Source organism: Vitis vinifera, chromosome 12 (genome assembly GCF_030704535.1).
Source record: "Vitis vinifera cultivar Pinot Noir 40024 chromosome 12, ASM3070453v1".
NCBI lineage: Eukaryota > Viridiplantae > Streptophyta > Magnoliopsida > Vitales > Vitaceae > Vitis > Vitis vinifera.
The window spans coordinates 1048553-1076033 of NC_081816.1; the positions used below are offsets into that span (position 1 = coordinate 1048553).

At 36.0% G+C, this 27481-nt stretch overlaps 1 protein-coding gene across 1 annotated transcript in view; it reads left to right on the forward strand.

The window, feature by feature from the left end:
* The window catches only part of LOC100242081 (callose synthase 7), an 84220-nt gene that overhangs the window by 29699 nt on the left and 27040 nt on the right, over nucleotides 1–27481 (forward strand). Inside the window, exons 7-16 of the mRNA XM_010658818.3 lie at nucleotides 1364–1453; nucleotides 1601–1701; nucleotides 1834–1957; nucleotides 12619–12753; nucleotides 12874–12950; nucleotides 13028–13124; nucleotides 19342–19464; nucleotides 19542–19659; nucleotides 19911–20242; nucleotides 20379–20431. Coding sequence (XP_010657120.1) covers nucleotides 1364–1453; nucleotides 1601–1701; nucleotides 1834–1957; nucleotides 12619–12753; nucleotides 12874–12950; nucleotides 13028–13124; nucleotides 19342–19464; nucleotides 19542–19659; nucleotides 19911–20242; nucleotides 20379–20431 — 1250 coding nt within the window. The remainder of the gene's footprint in view (nucleotides 1–1363; nucleotides 1454–1600; nucleotides 1702–1833; nucleotides 1958–12618; nucleotides 12754–12873; nucleotides 12951–13027; nucleotides 13125–19341; nucleotides 19465–19541; nucleotides 19660–19910; nucleotides 20243–20378; nucleotides 20432–27481) is intronic.

Below are 27481 nucleotides of genomic sequence, written 5' to 3' on the forward strand. Positions count from 1 at the left end.
TAATTGGACTTTTACTACATTAGTTTTGTACTTTATTTAGGCTTCTATTTAATATTTTCTTACTAGGAATATATCTACCATGATTATGGTTATTGTCCTATTATATTTAGTATTAGAATTGACTCTATGAATGCCTAGGGTTGTACACAATTATTCATTAATTATTCAGGCAATAAAAATATTTGTTTAAAATTCTTGTATTTATGACGAGAAGTTTTTTACTCCTTTCTTTATTCCCTCTTTCCTATCGTTTTCGACTACATCTACAGGCTTTACGAGGACAGCCTCTTGTGGTAGTATTGGGACATGCTATCAATTCTTTGGCTGATCTGTATTGAGAGAAATGACAGGATGTCTATATATAAGAGGTGGTCTAATGATTACTTTTTGAATAATGCTCACTATTTCACCTTTCTTTTGGTGTCCCATACTAAGATGTGCTCTGGCATTCCTATTAGCTTGATTATATTGAGTTGGAGAGAGGTTTTTGGCTACCATAAGTGGGATCCAAACATCAAGGTTGAACAGTTATGTCTCTCTTTAGCATCCCCAGATAAAATTTAATGGTTGTTTTTTTGAGTAACCTGGTTCTGCTAGGGGTTGTTAGAATGTTCAATGACCATAGAGGTAGTTGGTTAAAGTTTTGTCTAGGCCAACTGGTTTTGGTCTAAACCTTGAGGTAAGGATCCTAGCTTTGTTGTGAGGATTGATAGAGCATCCTTATAGGAAGTCTACTACCAATATGTGGAGTGGGACTTGAATGTTGTTCTCTCATGGGTATGCCATAGAAGGGGAAGGCCTTGGAAATTAATGCTTGGATTCACAAGATTATCCCTCCTAGAAATCTGGAGTGTGTCTGCTGACAAGGTAGTGTACTGCATGGCTAAGCAAGGAGCTGCCTTGTAGGAGGGGTTGGGGAATTCTTCTTCCCCTGAGTTTCATTTATATGTTCTGTTATCCTTTGTTGTTCCTCTGTTATTATTCTCAGGCCATGAGCGTTCACCTTCGGGACAAGTAGTTTTGTTAGGGCTGCTGTTTTTAGCTTTATTTTTCATTGTTTTTGTTCCTATGGCTTTCTTGAAGGATATTTCAGTGTTTCTTGTTCTATTTTACTTCTTAATAAATTTTTCTTGTTCCTATGAAAAAGCTACAGATTACAGTTATATGTTAGTCAATTTTCTGCATGATATGCTTTGTATGTGGTATCTTTTCTGTGAGGGATATGCTGTTGTAGTATTTCTGGTTAAATTTGCTGCCACTACCACTGTTGCTTGTTTTATCCTTATCATATAAACTGCTAATAAAGTCAATAGTTCTGTTCATCTGATGCTGATTTTTGTCTCATGTGTTTTTGGGACTGAAGAAAGGTAATGTGGCGAATCAAAGAGAGCACTTAGTAATGCTACTTGCAAATATGGACGTCAGGGATAAGAACCTCGAGGAATATGCCCAGGTGAATTATTGTTCCGAATGTTATAAACATTTGGACATAAATCTTTATCCAGTGTGTGGGTTAATATACCCTCTTTGTTTGCTTGATGGATACCTTAACCGCATTTTTTTCTTCAAAAGTTGTAGATTGATGAAAAATTTATGGCAGGCTTTGCAGCTAAGTGAACACACTGTGACAGATTTGAAGAATAAAATTTTTGAGAATTATCTTTCGTGGTGCAACTATTTGCATTGCAAACATAATATCAAGTAAGTTGATCTGTTTCAGTTCAAATCATAAAAAAATGCCTTCAATGTAATTAGTGAAATTAGTACTCTTCTTCATTTTACTACATGAGCACTTGAAGTTTTAATTTAGTGGGAGTTTTTTTTTCATGGAAGGATTCCACAAGGTGCTGATAGACAACAGTTAGAGCTTCTTTACATTGGGCTTTATCTCCTCATTTGGGGTGAAGCTTCAAATGTTCGATTTATGCCTGAATGCATTTGCTATATTTTCCATAATGTAAGTCTCCTTGTATTTTCAGTCTCTCTGATCTGGACATTGTTGTTTCCTGAGCTTTGCTAATTTTATCAAATTTTCTGATAATATTTTCCCTTGCAACATTGAATTTCTTTTATCTTGGAGTGCTCTTACCAATGGGCAATCATCATATTATTTTCATAATAAGGTGTTTTCCCTTTATTATTATATTTCATTACTGTGCAAGCCTTATTCTTACATTCATTTTAGATTATGAACTATTTCAACTTTTCTAAAATTGTTTGTTATATTTTTATTTATTAATAATGATGACTGAACATATCCTTTCTTCACATGCATCTTATGTATTCTTGTTTCCAATTTCATTTGTGATTAGCATCAGGGTATCATTCATGGTATTTGTTGTTCTGTTAAGGGTTGCTTGATTTGATGTAAAGATGAGGTATTTGATCTCCAATAAAGAAGGTTAAGGTTCATGTAAGCTTTGAGGAAAATAAATTTTTATTAATCCTCTTTTCTAAAAAAAAGTATGAAGGATACAATATAAGTTTATATAGAGACTCCTCTAGTTAGAAAATAGGAACTTCCCTAAAAGATAGAGAATCCTCTAGCAAGAAAATAAGAACTTCCCTAAAAATTAGAAAAGGAAACTCACTATAACTAAATCTGAATTTAAAAATAAATTTCAGGATAAAATCCTAATTTAAAAATAAATATTAGATTTGATCATTTTCATTAAAAAATAACAACAATATTCCTAGATTTTCAACACTCCCCCTCAAGTTGGTGCATAAATATCTATCTGAAGAAAAAAAATATTTGTTTCTTTTCTAAGATGGTATTTACACAGCTATACAGTTTCCTTCTTATAAGAAAGTCTAATGTACAAAATTAGGAAAGAATAATTACTGTCCAACTAATATCCCTAATTTACGGGGTGGACTAAACAACATAAATACAAAGATGTATACTATAGTTATCATATCCCTCAAATCTCTATTAATTGAACCAAATCTTCAATTTCTCAATACTCCCCCTTAAGTTGGTTTAAAAATATCTTCCATAGCCATCTTGCTAACTAAGCTGTCAAATTGCTTCCCATGTAGTCCCTTTGTCAGTATATCGGCAACTTCTTCAATTGTTGGAATGTATGTCATGCAAATCAAGCCTTTGTCAAGCTTTTCTTTGATAAAGTGCTTATCCACTTCTACATGCTTATTTCTATCATGAAGAGCTAGATTGTGTGATATTGAGATAGTTGCTTTATTATCACGGTAAGCTTTCATGGGAGATGGACTAGGAATCTTCAACTCTTCAAGTATCCTTTTGATCCACATTACTTCACAAATCCCATGTGAGAGATCTAAATTTTGCCTTAGCACTACTTCTAGCCACTACATTCTGTTTTTTACTTCGCCATGTGACTAGGTTACCTCCAACAAAGGTACAATAACCTAATGTTGATCTTCTATCCATAATATTTTCTGCCCAATTTGCATCAATATAGACTTTAGCTTGTAAATGACCACATTTTCTAAATAATAACCCTCTTCATGGTGTACTTTTTAAGTATCTTGAAATCATGTAAACAACATCAAAATGTTCTGGTCCTGGAGAGTGCATAAATTGGCTCACCATACTAACTGCAAAGGCTATGTCCGAGCGTGTATGAGACAAGTAAATTAACCTTCCGACTAGTCTTTGGTATTGTTCTATACTTTTCACATCCTTAGATTTGGCAGTTTGTAACTACAAGTTAGGCTTAATGGGAGTTTCAACTGCTTTACAACCAAGTAAGCCTGTCTCACCAAGCGGATCAAGTACATATTTCCTCTGATTAACAAAGATACCTTCCTTAGATCGCGTAAACTCCATTCTAAGGAAATATTTCAACATATCTAAGTCCTTGATCTCAAAGTCTTTTGCAAGTCTCTTCTTGAGCCTTTCTAGTTGTCAATATCATCACCAGAATCATGTCATCAACATAAACAATTAAAATTGCAACTTTTTCTTCCTTTGAGTGTTTATAGAATAGAGTATGATTTGCTTGACTTGGCTGAAAACCATAGCTGGTCACAGTTTTTCCAAAGTGTTCAAACCAAGCTCTCGGGGATTACTTAAGCCCATACAAAGACTTTCTTAATTTGCAGACTTTGTCACTTCCAAGTTTCTCCTCAAAGCCTGGTGGTAAACTCATGAACACTTCTTTTTCTAAATCGCCATTGAGAAAGACATTTTTTACATCTAGTTGGTACAAGGGCCAACTGGAGTTAACTGCTAAAGACAATAAAACTCTAATAGAGTTTATTTTTGCAACATGAGCAAGTGTTTCCTGATAGTCAATCCCATAAGTCTGTATAAAGCCTTTTGCCACAAGTCTTGCCTTGTACCTCTCTATGCTTCCATCAGATTTGCACTTTACGGTAAACACCCATTTGCAGCCCACTGTCTTTTTGTCTCTTGGCAAATTTACAATTTCCCATGTACCACTTCTTCTAAGACCATTCATCTCTTCCATAACTGCCAATTTCCAATTCGGATCATCAAGGTCTTCCTGTATATTTCTTGGAACAAACAACTGAGAGATCTTAGATAGAAAGGCTCTATGATTTTTTGACAGTTTTGTGTAAGAGAGATATTTGGCGATAGTATGCATAGTATAGGAGCTAGTTCATTTTCTAATTGCTATGGGCACATCTAGATCCAAAGGTATGGTATTAGAAGGAATAGGAGGATTTAGAGTACCTTAAATATTTAGATAACCATCTCTCGGAGTGTTTGACTTATCTTATGCTAGTATGATAGTTGGGTTTTGTGTTTGATGATGAAGTTTCCTTCGAGTATAAACTTGAAACTCAGAATTCAAACGATTTACATTCTTCTGTAGTACTTCTCCCTTTGTTTGTGAAACATCTATACTAGGCAAGGACAAGCTAGGATTTTCTATATTTCCAATATTTGGAACATTTAATTCCTTAGTTTGAGTTTCTAAATTATTATGAGAAGAATACTCTAGTAAAATAGTATTCGGTAAAGGGACATAAAAATCCCAAAAATTATCTTCAACTCCTTGATTCTCTCCCTGGAGAAATTTTTTGTGAAAGTAAGGTTGATTTTCTAAACAAGAAACATCAATATTAACATGAAATTTTCCGGTTTGTGGATTATAACACTTGTATCCTTTTTTGTTTGGAGCATAGCCCATAGAAACACATTTTTCAGCCCGAGGGTCAAGTTTGGATTGAAATTTATTGGGTATGTGAACAAAAACAATACAACCGAAGACTTTTATAGGTAAACTAGAGTATATTTGTGTTTTAGGAAAAAAAATTTGGAACACCCGAGAGGTGTCATGTACTTTAAAACACGAGTCGACATCTTGTTAATCAAATAACAAGCGGTTAAAACAACATCACCTCATAAATATTTTGGAACATTCATATAAAACATTATGGCGCATGCTACTTTGAGTAAATGTTTGTTTTTATGCTTAGCAATGCCATTTTGTTGAGGGGTATCTCGACATGTAGATTGATGCTGAATTCCTTTTTCTTTCAAAAAGTTTCCCAAGAGCTCATTTAAATATTTAGATCCATTATTTGAACAAAGAATACATATTTTTCTTTGAAATTGGTTTTCAACGATAGTGTAAAAATCCTTAAATAATTTCTTAACTTCAGATTTTTCACTTATCAAATATATCCAGTACAAACGAGTGTGATCATTAATAAACGTCACAAGCCATTTTTTTCCAGTACTATTAGTAGCCCGAGATGGTCCCTAAAGATCACTATGTATTAAATAAACTGGTTTGGTGGCAAAATAGGGTTTGAATAAATATGTAGCACGCTGGCTCTTTGATAAATAACAACTTTCACAATGAAAAAATGAACAATCAATATCTTTAAATAAAGCAGGAAATAAGTGTTTAAAATAAGAGAAACTAGGATGTCCTAGTCTATAATGCCATCGCATTATTTGTTCACAAATAAAATTTGAACTAGTACTACTAAGGCTCTGAGTTTTTTTATTACTAGAGGAAAGTTCATCAAAATAGTAAAGCCCTTCGATCATTCTAGCACTACCAATCATCCTCCTCGAGCTCTAGTCCTGAAATTCACCATGAGATTCAAAGAAGGTGACACGACAATTAGCATCTTTGGATAGTTTACTCACAAACAAAAGATTACAAGCAAGTTTTGGAATGTGAAGAATAGATTTAAGAGTTATATTCTTAGAAATTTTATCATTCCTTTTCCTGCAATAGGTGAGAAATTGCCATCAACAATACGGATTTTTTCACTACTAGAACAAGGTGAGTAAGAACTAAAAAGATAAGAAAAACTTGTCATATGGTCAGACTTTCCAGAATCTATGATCTAGGGAGCAGAATTTTAACATGATAGGGCATTAGAATTAGTACTTGTTTGTGCCAAAGAAACACTTGGAATACCAGATGAGGAATTAGATTTTAACAGTTTTTGAAGGTGATCCATCTGCTTTTTGTTGAATGTTCCATGGTCTGCTTCATTGGCTGATGGAGTTACACGAGAAGTCCTCCCTTCCAATTTTTTGTTTTTCCAATTTGCAGGCTTGCCATGAATTTTCCAGCAAGTTTCTTGAGTATGGCGTGGCTGATTATAGTGATCACACCAAACCCGAGGCTTCTCATCCATCCTGTGCTGATAATTGCTGGCCTTGTTGGCAGCAATATCTGTAGTAGCCAAAGCAGAATTTTCGAATGGCTCATCAGTAGTTTTTTTTTCTGAGCATGACAAGTCTACAACTTTCCTCTCTTCGAACTTCAGAAAAAACATTACTGATAGAGGGAAGAGGAGATCTGCCAATAATTCTGCCTTGCACTTCGTCAAACTCGACATTGAGTCCAACAAGAAACTTGTAAATCCGATTGTCCTCCATTGTTTTCTTATGTTGGTTACAATTTTCTGGGGATTTCCATTCATAATCGTTGTATAAATTCAAGTCTTGCCACAACCTTTTCAGTGAGTTGAAGTACTTAGTGACAGAGTCATTTCCTTGTCGAATTTCTCCAAGTTTCAGTGTTAACTCAAAAATTTGAGACTGATTTCCCAGATCAGAGTACATCAGGTTAATGTTATCCCATAATTCTTTGGCCGTGGGATAACATAAATAATTGGAGCTAATGTCTTCATCCATGGAATTAACAAGCCACATCATGACCATAGATTTCTTGGCATCCCAGGTAGCATAAGTCAGATACTCCTTTCCTGGTGCCTTCTTGTCTTCGGTTAGGTAACCTATCTTCCCTTGCCCCTGTATATACATAGGAACCGATTGAGACCAATGCAGAAAATTATCTCCATTCAGGTGGATGGTGGTAATTTGGACTAAATGCGAGGTGTGGGTTGATTGTGTCTCAGAAATTTTAATAGGGGCTGGTTGAGATGCAGTCGAATTTTCAGACATGGCTATAGTGAAACAGATGAAGGAAAAAACGAAGAAAAGACAAAGAATTCTAGGGTTTTTGAAAGGAGAAAACAAAGACCCAACCTGTCTCTGGTACCATGAAGAAAAAGAATATTTTTTTCTTTTCTAAGATGGTATTTACACAACTATACAGTTTCCTTCTTATAGGAAAGTTTAATATACAAAATTAGGAAAAAATAATTACTGTTCAACTAATATCCCTAATTTACAGGGTTGACTAAACAACATAAATACAAAAATGCATACTACAACTATCATATCCCTCAAATCTCAACACTATCATGTCCAATTTGTTTGTTAGATGTTCAAAAACTGGTCTTTGAAGTCTCTTGGTTAGGATGTCAGCTAGTTGTTGTGTAGTTGGAACAAATGGCGTGCATATAATACCTGCTTCGAATTTTTCTTTTATGAAATGTCTATCAATCTCCACATGTTTAGTCCTATCATGCTAAACTAGATTATATGCAATACTGATTATAACTTTATTATCGCAATAAAGCTTCAAAGTGTAGATTGTTGGTTGTCTCAGCTCTTTTAGGACATGACTAAGCCACAACACTTCACAAACCCCATGCGTCATCACTCTAAATTCTGCCTCCCACTACTCCTGACTATCACACTCTGTTTTTGACTCTAAGCAACCAAATTTCTCCAGATAAATGTGCAATACCCTGAGGTTGATCTCCTATCAGTCATTGAATTAGCCTAGTTTGCATCTAGGTATACTTCAACTTCTTGTTTTTTATTCTACTTAAAAAAATAGTTATTTTCTTAGTGTATTCTTCAAGTACCTTAAAATTTTATAAGTTGCTTCGAGATGCATTTCAAAAGGTGAAGGCATATATTGACTTACCATACTAACTGTAAAGGCAATATCCGGTCGAGTATGAGATAAGCATAGTTGTGAAAGACATGTTTCAAGCATGCTTAGGTGCAAGGCGGCCCAATGCGAACCGTAGACGCCTCGCCTTACTCTAGGCGATGCTTGTTGAAGGAGGCGCGACTTAGGCGTGCAAGGCAAACTATGGTATATGGGAAAAATAATTTTTCAAGGTTTCAATGGGAGTTTTGAAGTCAAGGGCTTTTGAAGGCATATGGTTTATTAAATAGGCTGTACTAAGGATGGCATCCCCCCAAAAAGTCATTGGAATATTTCTTGCAAACACAAGTGCCCGAGCTACTTCAAGGAGGTGTCTATTCTTTCGTTCAGCCATCCCCACACATGTAAATTGGTGGATATTGTCATTTTGAGAGAAGAACGTAGTTAGACTTTCATTGAAGTACTCAGTTCGATTATCAAATTTAATCACTCGTACTTGGACACCAAATCGTGTTTGTATCATTTTGTAGAAGTTTTGCAAAATATTAATAGTTTCAGATTTCCTTTTTAATAGATATACCCAAGTAGTCCTGCTGCAATCATCAATGAAACTGATAAACCACCTAGCTCCAGAAAGACAAGTTACTCGTGAAGGTCCCCACACATCCGTATGTATAATAGAGAAAGAAACTTCACTTCTCTTATTATTACTCAAAGGATAGGGAACCCAGTGGTGTTTTTCCAATTCACACACTTCACACTTGAGCTTAGAGTTATCTAGGTTGATACAAAGTTTAGGATACACCCGTTGTAGGTAAGCAAAACTTGGATGTCCTAATCTCTCATGCATCAGCCAATAGCTTTCAAAAAATCCTTCAACAGTCCTCTTTATTTGATAACCCTAAACTTTTCCTCCTTCCTCGGTGTCTAGGTAGTATAGGCCATTTCTCTCCTTAGCACTGACAATCATCTTCCTTGAACTAAGGTCCTGGAAAACACAATGATTTGGGAAAAAAGTTACTGAACAATTGGAGGTTTTGGTAAGTTTTTTGATTGACAATAGGTTACAAGACATTTTTGGAACATGCAGTACACAAGTGAGGGTAATCTTTGGTGAAAGAGACACATTTTCTCTACCAATAATTGGAGTAAAAGTTTAATCAACAACCTGCACCTTTTGTTTGCCAAAACAAGGTATATATGATAAGAAAAAATTGGATTCTTTGGTCATATGATCACTAGCTCTTGAATCAATGATCCATGAGTTAGAATTAGGTACAACAGTGGTTGTAAGAGGTTTATGGAGTGTACCTGATCGTGCAAAAGCATAAGAAGTGGAAGTGGGAGTAACCTCTGACTTTCCCATGATCTTATACAAAAGATCAAGTTGTTTTTTCATAAAAGGCAGATTCTCCTCAGCTGATACAAATCCATTAACAGTAGAGGTGAGGCCTTATACTGTCTCAGCTTGAAAACTCTTGCTAGGCTTGGAAAATTTTCCATTCTTATTCCCTTGTGGCCTTCCATTCGGTTTCCAACATGTCTCTCTTGTGTTTAGGTCTTTTGCAATAATCATACCATCTTATATCTTTCTCTCCTCCCCTGTTTGTGTTTGGATTGTTCTCCTCAGCCACATTGAGAGCATAGTTATCATGATATGGTGTTTTCATCGTAACACCAATTCTGGATTCTTCACTACTCACAAGGGAACACACTTCATTCAATGAAGGGAAGCTTTTGCAAGGATTTGATTCCTTACCTGATCTAGCTCTGGATTTAAGCCAGCAAGGAATTCAAAGATCCTTTGTCTTTCCAATAAATCAGCAAGCTTTGCAACATCCTTTGGTGATTCCATTTCAATGTGTTGATAAATGTCCACCTTATGCCATAATACCTTCAATTCAATGAAGGGAAACTTTTGCAAGGATTTGATTCCTTACCTGATCTAGCTCCGGATTTAAGCTAGCAAGGAATTCAAAGATCCTTTGTCTTTCCAATAAATCAGCAAGCTTTGCAACATCCTTTGGTGATTCCATTTCAATGTGTTGATAAATGTCCACCTCATGCCATAATACCTTCAATGTATTTTAGTATGTTGTGACTGTGAATTCTCCTTGTTTGGTTGCATGAATCTTGTTCATCAATTCAAATACTTGGGCAGCATCTTCTTGCTTTGAATAGTTATGTGTAACAACATCCCAAATCTCCTTTGCAGTAGAGAGAAATAAGAAAGGCTTAGCTACTTCTGGCTGCATTGAATTCAGTAACCAGGACATTATTAAAGAGTTTTAGCTTCCCATAATTCAAAGTTAGGATCCGAAGTTTCTGGTTCTGTTATTATCCCACGTAGATACCTCATCTTTCCCTTGACTTAATAGAAAGAGTTTGGTTGACCGAGACCACTCAAGGAAAATATGATCATTGAGTTTTTGGGTAGCGATTTGGAGAGTAGGATTATCAAATTGATTGGAGACTTTAGGGACTATGAAAGTCTGATTAGAGGTTTGTTAAACCATGAGGACAATTGAAAATGAAGAGAAAAAAAATTCAGAAGGGGCGAAAGGAGGAGCAGACACCAAAATTTGGAGAAAGAACGACGGAGACGACAAAAAATGGAGGAAAAAAGTAAGGCGAAGTCGCTAGAAAAAATTGAGCCCAAGAAACTACAGTGACTCCGATACCATATTGTTTCAAAAAACTACTCTGATATTTGATTAAACAAATAATACAAATATATAATAGTGTCTAAGAGGCAAACACCCAATTTATAGCTGTCCTAATCACTAATTTACAGCTATCCTAGTCAATAGTTGACTGTTACAGTTATCCTAATTTGTACATTGATTGACTAATTCTACTAAGCTAATATTAAGAGCTAATATATACCATATATAGGTTCTTTATAGCTGATCAGACCCTATGATTAGGGGATTTTGTTGATTTCCCACATGAGATATCGGGTCTATTTAGGGGGAGCAACCAAATTTGTCTGGCCATCCTCTGTCATAATCGAAGAGGATGAATTTTCGCTGGCCCCAATCATAGTCGTCTTGACCATGGGAATTTTTTGATAAATAGCCTATGCTTTGATACCATGTAGCCTTTGAGGAAAATAGATTTTTATTAATCCTCTTTTCAAAAAAATAAAATACAAAGGATACAATATAAGTTTAGAGACTCCTCTAATTAGAAAATAGGAACTTCCCTAAAAAATAGAATAGGAAACTAATTATAACTAAATCGGAATTTAAAAAATAAATATCAAGATAAAATCCAAATTTAAAAATAAATATCATATTTTTTTCCCTTTTACTAAAAAATAACAATAATATTCCTAGATTCTCGACAGTTCTCTTTGGGGAACATGGATTGTGATTGTTTCATGGGTATAATTGCATAATAAACAAGAAACAGAATGTGGCAGCCAAGAAGATGAATGTAAAGACTGTAAATGTAGCTAATGCTATTTGGGATAGAATGTTGTAACAGGGCTTTGATCTGCGGAAGTTCTGATATGCTGTTTTTTTTTTCATAACTGAATGTCATCTTAAATTTTGGAATAAACTCCTTAGAATTCTCTATTTGGATTATTTGTTCTTATTTCATTTGAGGTTTTTTGTGCTTGTCAATTCTAAAGCACTGGCTTTGAATGCACCCAGCCTATATTTTCATGGTCAAGTATCACAATAGAATCCTAATTCTATTACAGTGAAATCAGATTCACATGAAATGGACGCCTATGTCTGATTTTGATATTTGGATGTGTTGCAGGAGCAACCAAGAGGCTTACTGTGGCCAAATTCTGTAGTCATCTTTGCTTGGGCCTCTAGTTAGCTGGAAATTTCAGTTTTTTATTATTTTTTTAATTTTTTTATTCTGATTTATTTTTTAAATTGGAGAGGGTGTGGGGCGCATGGTTGGTTTTGGTGTGGCCTTATGGTGGGGTGTGACACACAGGTAGCAGTTTGAAAGTAGTCCTGACTGCTAAATACTAGGTTAATAGGTCAGTTGAAGGCTAGGTGATGTTTGATGTACAAATTTGGTTTTTTTTTTGGTTCTTTTTAAACGATGGTCCTTATAATTTACTATTAGGTTGATGACTGTTAAATTTCGGTAGTCCAATGCAACTCTTACTTGTTCAGGCATGTTGAAGGGTGAACTAAGTCTTGTTTTCAACCTGCACTTATTTTGTGTGGAAAAAGCTGAAGCTCCATGGTGTAATTCTTTACAGAATTCTGTTAACTTGCAGAATAAGTATATTTTTGCTGTCAAGTATAATGCCCTGAATTTCAAATGATCATGCACCACCTTTGATGTGTACAAGTGTTTTTGTTTGTTTTGTTTTGTACTTAATAATTGAAATAACCAATCCCTTGTTTCCTGATATAATAAGATGGCACATGAGCTTCAAGGAATTTTATATAGCAATGTCCATCCTGTCAGTGGTGGTCCATACCAGATAGCTTCTCGTGGTGAAGAATCATTTCTGAAAGATGTTATAACCCCTATCTATAATGTCATGCGCAGGGTAACTGTTGTATTATTCCACTGCATCACTCTTTGTTTTCTGCTTACTATTTTATAAGTTGTTATCTAAATTTTATATTTTATATATATATATATATATATTTATTTTTTGGTGAAAAAGGAAGCCAGGAGAAACAAAGGAGGCAAAGCAAGCCACTCTAAGTGGAGAAATTATGATGATCTAAATGAATACTTCTGGTGATGCTTCTTGACTATTAATTTTTCTATCAACGCTGTAGCTAAGTATCACATAGCTAAAAAATCTGCCTCTTCAGGTCTGATAAATGTTTTCGATTAGGGTGGCCAATGGAACTGAAAGCTGGTTTCTTTATGCACACTGATATGAATCCAGTGACATCAGGTTCAAAGGAGGTATTTATCAAAATGATATTAATGTTCATTTGCTACAAACAATGTATTTTAGTTGTATTTTTGTATCTATAATATCCTCAATATATTATAATATTTTAGGAAGAAACATGACATTAAGTAGCTCTAAAAATCTTGTTTGAAGATTAGTCCAAATATTTCCTGCCATATTTTTTCCTTTCTTTTAAAAGTTTACCCAAGATTTCTGTACCAAGAAATCTGGGTAAATTTCATATGGGCTAGAAGTTAGATTGTTTAATTTAAGAGATTTTTTTTATAGTGCTAGAATAGGAAATTTCTCTCAGTAAATTAGCTGTATTTTCTGGTTGTATTATTACCATTGATCTATAGGAGGTTAGGATATTTTCTTAGTTTAGTGCTTTATAAGTCAACTAGTTATTCTATATATTTTGTAATATTTTTTCCTAAGGAATGAATCAGTTTTTCATATTTTCTTTCACAAATTCACATGGGAGCAGACCCATTTTAGGTTCTTAGGTTTATAGGCCTTTATTTATGTTCTATTTTGGTGGAGTTGATTGGCACCATTTTGTCCTCCACGACCTTCATTGCCATTATCCTTACTGCTTATTTCTCAACTCACATCCTTCATTGGTGTCATTTTTGTTACCACTTTCTCCAAAATCTTCTTTTCTTTCAATTTCTCCTATCAAATTCTATTCTCCTTCAACCATGTTTGAAACTCCTAAGCCCACCAATACCACTTCTTTAGCGGCTTCTTTTAGTGCCCAGGTATCCATATGCTTTGAAACTCCTACCCTCCAGGGAGAAGCAAAGGGAAATTCTAACGCGTTAGTGGGTTAGCAAGACCACCAGTCAAAAGTGATCCTAAGCATGAGATTTGGGAGGTAGAAAACTTGATGGTAATGTCTTGGCTAGTAGTCTCCATGCAACTAGACATCAGTAAGACATATCTACTTCTCTCACATGACTAAGGACATTTGGAAGATTGTTAAAAGGACCTGTCCCAAGGTTGGTTCCACCTGCTAAGTTTGTCAAATTATGAATACCAAACAAAGGTCTTTAAGTGTCACAAAATACTATAACTCTCTTGATTGATAGAGTTAGATTCTTGCCAAAACATGGAGATGTAATATGCCGCCTACACAAAGAAGACGAGGGACATGCTGAAAACACATTTAGTCTTTCAATTTTTTTTGAGGCATAATCCTAAATTCCATCAAACATGTGTGAAGGAAAGTCTCAAAGAATTGATGGGCAATAAAATTGAAAATAGTGGTCCTACAACAAAAACTTTTGTTCTAGCGGTGTCTAAACTAAAACAAAATGTAGGGGACAACAAGAAAACAGTGGACGAGGATTAAATGTGATGTGATTATTGCAACAAACCAAGACGCATAAGACCCATTTGTCGGAAGCTACATGGAAAACCTCAAAACTTGAAACTGATCAACAGCAAAAGATGAAATCAGCCTGCCCGATTGGGACAAGCCAATCACACAGCCATTGTTGAAGAAAAATCAGAATAGCCAAGATTTAACAAATTTGATATTAAGAGGCTAAAACAATTGTTGAACTAACTGAAGAATTCCCTTGCATACTCCTTTTCAAATTCAGGTTCTTATTCCATGGCTCAATCAGGTGCAAAGGCTTCATTCTCCTTGGTTGCTGGCTTAGGATCTGTACATATCTCACCCACCTTAACCTTACACTCTCCTTCATGTCCTAAAATTTAAATTATAGTTTATTCTCTACTGGAAAAATCGTAAGAGACTTGAATTGTTTTGTTGAATTCACTCCCACTTGTTATTTTCAGGATTGTTCAGGAAGATGATTGGCATGGTAAGTTGAAAGATGGACTTTACTACTTGGATACAGATTAGAGAAGTGGAAAAGAAGAGTCAATTCTTGGTTTTAACCCATAAAACTAGTTTGGACTAAATCCTTCTTTTGTATAACCATATAGGACGCCCCCATTCTCTTTGTTAAAAGGGTTGTTCCCTTGTTTGAGAAAATAGATGTTTGCAAGTTTCATTGTGAGTCATGTACTTTAGCTAAACATCATCGTGTGGGCTTTCCAAGAAAAGAGATTCAATTTGTTTCTCCATTCAATTTAATTCATTCAAATGTTTGGGGCTCAATCCGAGTTACCAATTTTTTAGGCACTTGTTGGGTTGTTACTTTTATTAATAATTGCACTAGGACCGCTCAGGTTTATCTCATGAAGTCTAAGTTTGAAGTGCCCTTAATTTTTTTGCATTTCACAAATTTTTCGACACTAAGTTTGAACCAATATTCAAACTGTAAGATCTAATAATGACAAAGAATATTTCAATCAGGAATTGATGAATTACTTGAACAATGAAGGCATTCTATGTCAGTCAACATGTGTTGATGCCTAACAATAGAATGGGGTGATTGAAATAAAAATAGACATCTTCTGGAGGTCGCATGTGCTCTCTTATTCCAAATGAAAGTGCCAAAATGATAGTGGGGTGATGCTATACTAACAATTGCATACCTTATCAACAGAATGCCAACTAAAGTCCTAGAAAACCAAGCATTTGTGAAGAAACTCATAACACTATTTCTTAACTTTCAAGGAGTAGGCATCTTGCCACCAAAGTTCTTTGGGTGTGTATCGTATATTCATATCCATGAACCCTAGAGATGTGAAGGTGTGTTCTTATGGTACTCCTCCACAAAGAAAGGCTACAAGTGCTATCACCTTCCTACAAAGAAGCATTATGTCACTATGGATGTGACTTCTGTAGAGAATTAGTCATATTTTTATAGCACCTATCTTCAAGGGGATAATATATCGGGCTTGGAATATAGGTGGTATTGGGATGTGGAAGAAGAGTTGAAAGAAGGAACATATGTCATTGTTGTTGAAAAGAATGATACAATTGGCTTTTGAAAAGAAAGACAGTGGCTAGAAGTCTTTATGCAGATAAAGATGATGGGAGCAGAATGGTTGTTGACCTAAATAAGAGAGTTAACCACAATAGTCTTTCCTACTATCAATTAGATAGTGCTTCATTAAAATACTTGCTGAAAATCCTGTTATAACTTCTCCTAATCCTCTCATAAATAATGAAATCATGGCTGAGAAACTTAAGACTCCAATTCTCAATGTGTACTTCAAGAAGAAAAGATCCATCATCACTTCTTTGACTCCAATTGTCAACCTTGAAACAGGCAATGAAAATAATGATCTAAGTCTAACTTCTATTTCAAAAATCTATTCTCTTATTAATCTTTGATCTACCTATTGCTTTTAGAAAATGGGCTTGATCTTGCACTCAACACTTGACGTCTCAATTTATGTCTATGCAGAAATTTTCACCTCAATACTAGGCCTTTATCTCACAAGAGCTATCTTAACGAATACCCACCTTTGGTTAAAAAGCCTTAACCTCAAAATCATGGAAAAATGGCCTGAATGAGGAGAACATAGCATTGAAATAAAAAACCAGACTCAAGATATTGTTGATTTATTAGAAGGAAAGAGACACGTGGGTTGCAAATGGATCTTCACCATGAAATACAAATCTGATGGATCATTGGACAGATATAAGGTAAGACTTGTCACCAAAGGGTACACTCAAACTTGTGGTATAGACTACCATGAGATATTTGCACCAATGGCAAAGATGAATACCACTAGAATTCTTCTGTCTTTAGTTGCTATGAAGGAGTCGTCTCTATGTTAATTTGATGTGAGGAATGCATTCCTTTATGGGGATTTAGAAGAAGAGGTTTATATGAACATACCTTAGGGATACGAAGTGAGAGAACATAAGAGCCAGGTATTTAGACTCAAAAATTCACCTCACACATGGTTTGGGAGGTTTACCTAGTGTATGCTTGATCAAGGCTATTCCCAAAGTCAAGGTGATCACACCTTATGCTTAATAGGGAATTTTTATCTCTCAATAGAAATAAGCTCAAGATATCCTTCAGGAAATAGGTGTGAGTGGTAGCAAACTCATTAGCACTCCAATAGAGGCCAATTATCAGATAAGAGACAAACAAGAGAAGGAAGAACCAATTGACTGAGGTGTTAATCAAAGAATGGTTAGGAAGATTATCTACCTATGACACACAAGACCGGATGTAACTTATGTTGTTAGTGTAGTGAGCCTCTTAAACCACATCTTGAAGTTGTTTATAGAATTGTTAGATACTTAAAAGGAACTCTAGGGAAAGGCCTCTTATATTAGAATGGTGGTGAGCTTAATTTAAAAGCTTATACAGAAGTTGACTAGGTTGGCTCCATAACAAATAAAAGATCAACTACTAGGTATTGCACCTTGTTAAGAGGGAATTTGGTTACTTGGAGAAGGAAAAAACTACTAGTGGTGGCTCGTTCTGATGCAGATACAAAGTTTAAGGAAATGGCACCGGGGATATGCAAATTACTCTACTTGAATGATGCTTTATTGTGACAATAAAGCGGTTATAAACATAGCACACAATCTCGTTAAACATAACTAAACCAAGCATGTATAGATTGATAGACATTTTGTAAAAGAAAAGCTTGACTCTAAACAAGTTTGTATTCCATATGTTTCATCATCCAACTAGGTCATAGATGTGCTCACAAAATTATTATTAAGTACAGACTTTCAATAGGTAATTTGCATGCTTGGAATGGAAATTATTTACTTTCAAGGAGAGTGTTAGTATAAGGAATTATTTTTTACAATTGACAATTATTTTTAGTAAATTAGCTGTAAATTTCTGGTTGTATTAGTACTATTGATTTGTATCTTCTATGTATACGAGGTTAGGATATTTTCCTTCTTTAGCACTGTAGGATATTTTCATGTTTTCTATAGGTTAATTTAAGGGATCTTTTTTTTTTTTTTTTTTTTGATAGGCAAAGCTTAATTTAGGGGATCTTGTCAATCCTTCTTTTGTATATGTGTATTGTAAATTAGAATATAATGAATTATATGATAGATTATCCCCTTTTTTCAATGTGGTATCAGAGCAAGAAGTCTAACACTGCTAAGATCCATAGAGCCTCCATTGCTTAGTCACATAAAACCTTCATTGCTGTTAACTTGCTCATTTTTTTTTTTCAAGCTAGCCTTAATTGCTAGTGACTTGGTTCCCCACTATAATTCCTTTGAGATTGCCACTGGTTTTCTCCTGAACTAGAAACCTAATTTTCTTTTTCCTGAAATGTCTGAAACCAGTGAAAATACACCATCCTCTCAAACAACCTTGCCCTTCAATCCCTCCTCCACACTCCAAACCCTACCCACTGTTATCTACTATTCACAATGACAGCCCTACACTTTAAATCACCTTTCAAAAACTCAATGGCCAGAATTTCCTGCCAAGGTCCCAATCAGCAAAACTTTTTATTACAAGTAAAGGGAAGATGGGATATATTGTTAGTCCAACTTATTCAAAGATTAGAATAATGGCACAAGTATATCTGATCAAAAAAAAATAAAAAATAATGGCACGAGTATATGAGTTGTAGCGCTGAATTCATACTACTAAGCTGGGAAGTTGGTTTGTGACTGAATATTACAACAAACTTTGAAGTCTATGGCTTAAATTAGATCATTAACAGCACATAAAAATGGTAGCTACTGGAGACACTGCCAAATTGAAGAAGATAATGGAACAAGAGAGGGTATTTGGAACTCTTGGCTATTCTTAATCCAGAATTAGATCAAGAGTACAAATATTGGGGAAAGAACCTCTTTCACCCATCAGGAAAGCGTATGCCTACGTGATTGAAGAATAAAGGTGTTGAGTTGTGATGCTTGGAGGCACTACTCCAGAAAATTCAACAGTGACTACTTTTGGTCATTTCCATCCATTGGTGTGAATATTGTCATAAACCAATGGATGTTGGAAATTCAAGCCAGTTAGGGATTGAGGGGGTGATTCAAGTTACTGTGGCAGTGTTATCACGTACGTTTATCTAGCACATGAGTGAACTTCCTTGGAGTCACAATTGTAGTTTTTATCGTAACTTTATTTAGCACTATGTGAATTGATATATTGTGAACAATCATTAGAAAAACTTCACAAGCTATATAATATGAACCTAAGAATTTACATTTTCTGATATTTTTGTTAATTATGTCTTTTTCTTCTTTCATTAATTTGGGTTGTGACCTCTGTGCTGTTGCATGGTTTTTTTTGGTAAGTACTGTTTATCATTGTATAGAGTTCCTGAAACATTCATGAGAAGTCTATGTATTTTCAGGGGCCTAATCCAGTCATTCCAGGAAAAAGGAGTTCCAAGACGAACTTTGTGGAAGTCCGTACATTTTGGCATCTTTTTAGAAGTTTTGACCGAATGTGGATCTTTTTTATATTGGCTTTCCAGGTAACCTCAAAATTAGGTTGTGAGCTCAGTTTTTGGTTGTTAACTTTATCTACATTGGCACTTTTGTTGGTTTTCAGGCTATGGTAATTATTGCATGGAGTCCTTCTGGATCTCTTGCTGCCTTGTTTGATGAAGATGTCTTTAGAAGTGTTCTGACTATTTTCATTACCTCTGCTTTTCTCAATCTTTTGCAAGGTATTTCTTGGTGCTCTCAGTCATTTGAATTTGTTTTCCCATGTTCTTATTGTGTTTATGGTGTCAATTCTTGTTAATCACAGATTTAAAATCATCCTTTCACTGTATCGTGTTTGGCATCTGTATAAATATTTATCAGTTTGTATAGTAGTTACATTCATTCAAATTATTTCTTCCCTCTTTTAGTGACATGTTTTAGATTTAATGGTTTTTCTTATATTTCTTTATACCGTGTACAATCTCTTATGCAGCTACACTTGACATAATTCTTAGCTGGTATGCTTGGAAGAGCCTGAGATTAACCCAAATACTTCGGTACATCCTGAAATTCGTACTTGCAGCTGCTTGGGCTGTAGTCCTTCCAATTGGTTATTCCAGCTCTGTGCAGAATCCAACAGGACTTGTGAAATTTTTCAGCAGTTGGATAGGGGGTTGGCGAACCCAGTCTTTTTATAGTTATTGTGTTGTAATTTATTTGATACCAAATTTGTTGGCGGCATTACTGTTTTTGCTTCCACCTCTACGGAAAGCCATGGAACGTTCAAATTGGTCCATTGTTATTCTTCTTATGTGGTGGGCTCAGGTAAGCACAATGAGCATATGTTACCTTTTAATGATAGTTTTATTGTTGTTGTTGTTGTTGTTATTATTATTGTTATTATTACATCCTCTTCTCCTCAACCCCTTTATTTAATTAACAAGTGTTTAATGTACTGCAGCCTAAACTGTATGTTGGTAGAGGCATGCATGAGGACATCATCTCACTTCTCAAGTAAGAAAAAATGTTCTTGGTTCATTAATTCATATTCTTTTTTCTATTTGCCTTTTCTTGGAATAGGTGCCTTTTTTTTATTGAAGTTGCCTGCTTGGTCCTAGTCTTCTCATGTTTGCATAAGTCTCCATTTGTTTGTTGTAAAATGAAGGGTTGAAAACTAATTTCATATGAAAAGGAAATTTCCTTGCCTTATAGGCAATCTGTAAAACCCAAAAAATTAACACTTGATGGCAAATATGGTGTTGTATGCCATGTTTCAACCATTGATTTTAATGTCTTATATTTTTGTTTGATCTGAAACAATAAAATAGTGTATATTGATTAAGAGAGCAAGAGAAGGGTGAGGGATCGTCCTCACAAAATACAAGAATCCAATCAAAATGTGACAAAAACATCCCCACTATACAAGGAAACCTATACAAAAACTTTTTTTGATAGGAAACAACAAAGAAATATATTGAATTAGAAAATAGGAAATACAAAAGAATCCTCTCACAAATGAAAACTAAACAAATGAATACCAAGAGCAAAAAGCTATGTAGTAATTACAAAAAGCAACCTCTCCTTACTAACCCACACCCTTGGAGCTACACACCTATACAAAAACTAATTACAAGCTAATCGCCAGTTAAGTTAAAAAAAAACATTGAAGGGAATGCCTTTAAATGTAGTAGTACAAGAAGCCTATAAGGAGGAATAGATATGAAGTAAATCCCACATTGTCTCTACTATCCTCCATTTTTCCTCAAAAATCCTAGCATTTCTCTCTCGCCACACTATACAAAGCAAAGTGAGGCAAGCGATTTGTCAAAGGGTCTTGCCTTTGATAGAATTCCCCAAACCTCTAAAAGAGATGGTCATCATGTCGCATATGCTCCTAGGTGGAACCCAATCCATATTGACTAGACTAAATAACTTGTGCCATAACCTTAGAGTTATTGGACAATGTAGAAAAAGATGGTCAATCGACTCTCCACCCCTGATACCTAAGATTCACCAATTAGGGTTAAGGGACTTGTAAGGTCTTCTCACATGGAGCAATCTCTTTATCTCACATCTTGTTGTTCACACCCACTAGAACATGATCTTCAGCCGAAATAGCCCATACGTAGTTCCCAACCTTGTATTGATGAGATGCAGCTTCAATTAGCTGTCTCACCTGTGCATGAATTGATTCAATAAAATCTGCCATCTTTTTCGGCCTTCACATTGACCCTCTTTGAGTTTGGAATAGGAACCAAGTCTATAACACTGTTAGGATTCAAGCCATATATCGCTCCAAATGGAGAAAGTTGAATTGTGTGGTACTTTGAGGAGTTATAGGCAAATTCAGCAAGAGGAAGAATCGAATCACTAATGCTTTGGCTTGTCTCTAACCAAGCATAAAAGAAGATTACCTAAGCTTTTGTTAACAACTTTTGTTTGCCAGTTTGTGGGTGGAAGTGCTGAAATCTCATTCTATCGCAATGTTCAAGACCATAATGTTTTCCAAAGTGTCCAGCAAACTTAGAATCTCAGTCAGAAACGATAAAGTGAGGAACACCGTGCGACTTATAGACCTCTTCAAGGGAAGGATTAGCCACATTAGTAGTAGTATCCATTGGTTTTTGACAAGCGATGAAGTGAGCCATTTTTTGATAATCTTTCTGCTACCACCATTATAGAATCAACTCGCTGTTGGGTTGGTGTAAGACCAAGCAAAAAGTCCATATTCAATGCTGTCCATGGTCTATTGGGCACCAGAAGGGGTATATAAAGTCCTGCATTAGTAGCTTTTCCTTGGACCATTGGCATATATGTTATCTTTCTATGTTACTTGTAACATCTCAATTCAGACCCAGCCAAAATTAATCTTGTTACACTAAGATGATGCACTTATTAATTTCTAAAATGTTGCAAACCATGCTACTCAATGATAATCTTCTCCCTCAGAAAACAATCTGGGATACACAATTGATTACCCTTGCAGAGATAATCATTCTGGAGGCTGTAACCATGCTTCTGTCCAGCAACAACATCATGCAAAATTGGGCGTAAATAATCCCTTTGTACAGCTCTTTGAAGCTATCAAATCCCAACACTTGGACTTGCATCACAATCCACTTTGAAAAACTACTCAAAATTAGCTAAGGCAAAAACAGGAGCTTCTTCCAGTGTTTTTCTCTTTTTTTGGGTGAAAGCTTTCTTCTTCTTCCTTGGTCCACTAGAAAGAGTCTTTCTTCATCCAAGCTGTTATAGGTGTAACAATGGTGCTGACATTTTGAATGAACCTATGGGCAAAAGTGGCTGCTACATGAAAATTACAGCCTTCATGGGTTTTAGATTGAAATGCCAATCTTGAATAGCTTCCACTTTCTCGAATTGCTTGACCCACCTCTTGGGAACGCTTCATTCACTTGGTCAAATTTGCAAGAGTCTCCCGTGTGTAAGAGACTGGACCGTTTTCTTTACTCAAATGAGTGGGGGCTGCTCTTTCCCCAAGGCCTTCAAGAAGCCCTAATTAGAAGGACCTCGGATCACTAGCCAATTGTTTTGGATACCAACCCGTTTATGTGGGGCCCAACACCTTTTAGGTTTGAGAATATGTGGCTACAACATCCTAATTTCAAGGAGAACTTTAGAAATTGGTGGAGTGGTTTTCAAGGAAACAGATGGGAAGGCCACAAGTTCATGAGGAGACTACAATATGTTAAAGCCAAATTGAAGGAGTGGAATAAGTTTTCTTTTGGAGAGCTTAATGAAAAGAAAAAAAGTATCCTCAATGATTTAGCTAACTTTGATGCCATTGAGCAGGTAGGGGGTCTCACTTCTGAATTGTCAAGTCAAAGAGCCTCAAGAAAAGGGGAGCTAGAGGAATTAATTTTGAGGGAGGAAATCCATTAAAGACAAAAAGCTAGGGTGAAATGGGTTAAGGAAGGGGATTGTAACTCTAAGTTTTATCATAAAGTGGCTAATGGCAGGTGAAATAGGAAATATATCAAGGAGTTGGAGAATGAGAGGGGCTTAGTGTTGAAGAATGCCGAGAGTATCACAGAGGAGATCTTACTTTACTTTGAAAAGCTCTACGCGAGCCCTATAGGAGAGTCTTGGGGTGTTGAAGGATTAGATTGGTCCCCTATTTCAGAAGAGAGCGCGTTAAGGTTGGATTCCCCTTTCACTGAAGAAGAGATTTCTAAGGTCATTTTTCAGCTGGATAGGGACAAGGCTCCGGGGCCTGATGGGTTTACTATTGCAGTATTTCAAGACTGTTGGGATGTGATTAAGGAGGATTTGGTGAGAGTGTTTGCAGAATTTCATAGGAGCGGAATTATCAATCAAAGCACTAATGCCTCTTTCATTGTTCTATTACCCAAAAAGAGTTTGACAAAGAAAATATTAGATTTTAGACCTATTAGTTTGATCATTAGTCTCTACAAGATAATAGCCAAAGTGCTCTCAGGGCGTCTAAGAGGGGTTCTACATGAGACCATCCACTATACTCAAGACGTTTTTGTTCAAGGGAGACAAATTTTGGATGCAGTTCTTATAGCGAATGAGATAGTGGACGAGAGAAGACGATCAGGGGAGGAAGATGTTGTCTTCAAAATAGACTTTGAAAAGGCCTACGATCACGTGAAGTGGGATTTTTTGGATCATGTGTTAGAGAAGAAGGGGTTCAGTCCTAAATGGAGGAAATGGATGAGTGGATGTTTATCCTCGGTATTTTATGCAATCTTGGTGAATGGTAGCGCTAAAGGGTGGGTTAAGGCATCGAGAGGATTAAGACAAGGTGACTCTTTATCCCATTTTTTGTTTACTTTAGTTGCAGATGTACTGAGTAGGATGCTTATGAGAGCAGAGGAAAGAAATATGTTGGAGGGTTTTAGGGTGGGTAGAAACAGAACTAGGGTGTCCCATTTGCAATTTGCTGATGATACCATTTTCTTTTCTAACATTAGGGAGGAAGATCTGCAGACTCTCAAGAGTCTTTTGTTAGTGTTTGGGCACATTTCTGGGCTCAAGGTCAACCTTGACAAGAGTAGTATTTATGACATCAATCTTGATCAGGTTCATCTTTCAAGATTGGCTGAGATGCTTGATTGCAAGGCTTTCGGCTGGTCTATACTCTATCTGGGTCTTCCTTTGGGTGGGAACCCTAAGGCGTGTGGCTTTTGAGATCCAGTGATTGAGAGAATCTCAAGTAGATTAGATGGGTGGAAAAAGGCCTACTTATCCTTCGGGGGAAGGATAACTCTTATCCAATCTTGTCTTACCCATATGCCCTGTTACTTCCTTTTCTTATTTAAGTTACCCGTTTCAGTGGCTGCAAAAATCGAGAGGTTGCAAAGGGATTTTTTATGGTCAGGGATTGGGGAAGGCAAAAGAGATCATTTAGTGAGGTGGGATGTTGTGTGTAAACTGAAGGCAATAGGGGGTTTGGGTTTTGGGAATATTTCTTTGAGGAATCTCGCTCTTTTAGGGAAATGGCTGTGGAGGTATCCTAGAGAGGGTTCAACTCTATGACATCAGGTCATATTAAGCATTTATGGTTCACACTCCAATGGTTGGGATGCTAACACTTTAGTCAGATGGTCACATCGCTGTCCTTAGAAGGCTATTGCACAAGTCTTTCAGGAGTTTTCCTTATTTACTCGGTTTGTGGTAGGAAATGGGGAAAGAATTCGGTTCTGGGAAGATTTGTGGTAGGGGGATCAACCTTTGGGAACCCAATATCCAAGACTATTTAGAGTAGTTGTGGATAAAAACATTCCTATTTCTTCAGTTCTCGGTCCTACTCGTCCTTTCTCTTAGAATTTAAATTTCCGCCGTAACCTGTCAGATTCTGAGATAGAGAACTTAGAAGGCCTCATGCGGTCACTTGATGAATTGCATCTATCTCCTTCGGTCCCAGATGCCAGTTTTTGGCCATTATCCTCTTCAGGGCTTTTTTAAGTCAAATCCTTCTTTCTAGCATTATCTCAATTTTCTGGATCTTCTCAGGTTTTCTCTTCTAAGTTTGTTTGGAATTCTCAAGTTCCTTTCAAAGTGAAGTCCTTTGTCTGGTTAGTGGCACACAAGAAGGTGAATACTAATGACATGCTACAAGTGAGAAGACCCTACAAAGCCCTTAGTCCTGATATTTGTATTCTGTGCATGAAGCATGGGGAATCAGCAGATCATTTTTTTCTTCATTGTTCTTTGACGATTGGGTTATGACATAGGTTATTTTAGTTAGCTAAGATGGATTGGGTTCCCTTTTTTTTTTTTTTTTTTTTGATTGGAAACGCCACAAAGATATATTGGGTTCCCTCGAGGAGCATCTTTGACATGATGTCCATCAAATTTAATGGTTGAGAGGGATAGTTTTGTGGCAAGCTGCGAGCATCGCTCTAATTTGGGTTGTGTGGTGGGAAAGAAACGCGAGGATTTTCGAGGATAAAGCAAGGAATTCAGAGTTTCTTTGGGACTCTATTGTTTTCCTTGCTTCTCTTAGGGCTTTCAGTTCCAAGGCGTTTAAGGGGACTCCCCTTAATGTGTTACAACTTGATTGGTTAGTGGTGTGTACTCCATAAGGAATGGTCCTTTATAGAGAGTTCGTTTGTTTTCTGTGTATTTTCCTGTAATTTAGTTTTCTTTGGCGGGAGGATTTCTCATCCTTCTTATTGTACTTCTTTTTTCTATCAATATATCTATGTGTCGTTTCCAATAAAAAAAAATAGCTTCCACTTTCTCATAATCAAATAATATCCCTTTTGATGATACAGCACAGCCTAATAAGATCAGTCTGTCCATGACAGAGCTGTACTTTTGAAATTACAATATAAGTTCTCTTTTTGTTGAATTTCAAAGATGTCACCAAGATGGGATATGTGGCGTTCATTATTATGAATGTAGGCAAGAATATTATAAAAATATATAGCCACATACCTCCTAATAACTGGTTTTGGCAACTGGTTCATTACGTGCATGAATGTCCTTGAAGTGTTAGGTAGGCTAAAAGGCATGACTGGCCATTCAGACAAGCCCTCCCTTGTTTTGAACGCAATCTTCCATTTATCTCCAGGTTTTATACAAATTTTGGGAACCACAAAGCATGTCCAACATGTCATCAAGGCACAATATAGGGAAACAATATCTAGCAGTTATCTTGTTTATGGCTCTACTATCAATGCACATGCACTAACTCCGATCCTTTTTTAGCATAAGTAGTTCTGGTACAAAACATGGACTCATGCTTTCTTTAATCAAGCCATTCTCTAGTAACTCTGCAACTTAGAGGTTCAAGTCTTCATGCTCTTTAGGACTCATTTCATAGGCCGCCTTAATAGGTAAAATAGAACCCATAATGAGGTCAGTATAGTGCTAAAATATCCCTCATTGGGGGTAGCCCTAGAGGGAGATCATTAAGGAACACATCCACATACTCCATCATGGATGGCTCAATATTCCTAGGAATATTAGTGGCTGCAATCTTTTCCTTAGCCAATGAGGTATAAATATGTCCATGTTCTTGAGCTTCCACAACAAACTTGACTCTGAAAGGAAGATTCACATCCTTCCTCAAATTAGGCTTGGAACCAAACCTCTTTCATATGGGTCCTAAAGTGATTTTCATATCATCTTTCCATAAATGTTCTTTATCCATGGTGGGTTGTGTGTCTATCATATTGCTAAGGCTGCCTTAGTAAAATGTGGCATGTATCTATTGCAACTATATCACAACATATATCATTTTCCAATGGAAAGTGAAATAAGAAAAATGTCATGAGTTTTATGACATTACCCTTTTAGAACCGTTGCTAATTTGTATGGCTTTAGATGCTTCGCTTGGTTTAACTTCGGTTTATCAACAACTTCTTCAGACTTTTACAACTTCTGCTATTAATAATTAATTTGTGCACCTTTCCACTAATTGTAAAAATACTATGAAAGATGTTAGTTCTCGGCCAATCTTCTTCATTTTATGCTTTGAGAGTATCAAACTTTTCCTTATAATTAGAGCATCACCCTTGTCACCATATGGGATGTCATCATGTTTCTTATCAACAGCCTCATCATAAACTAGTT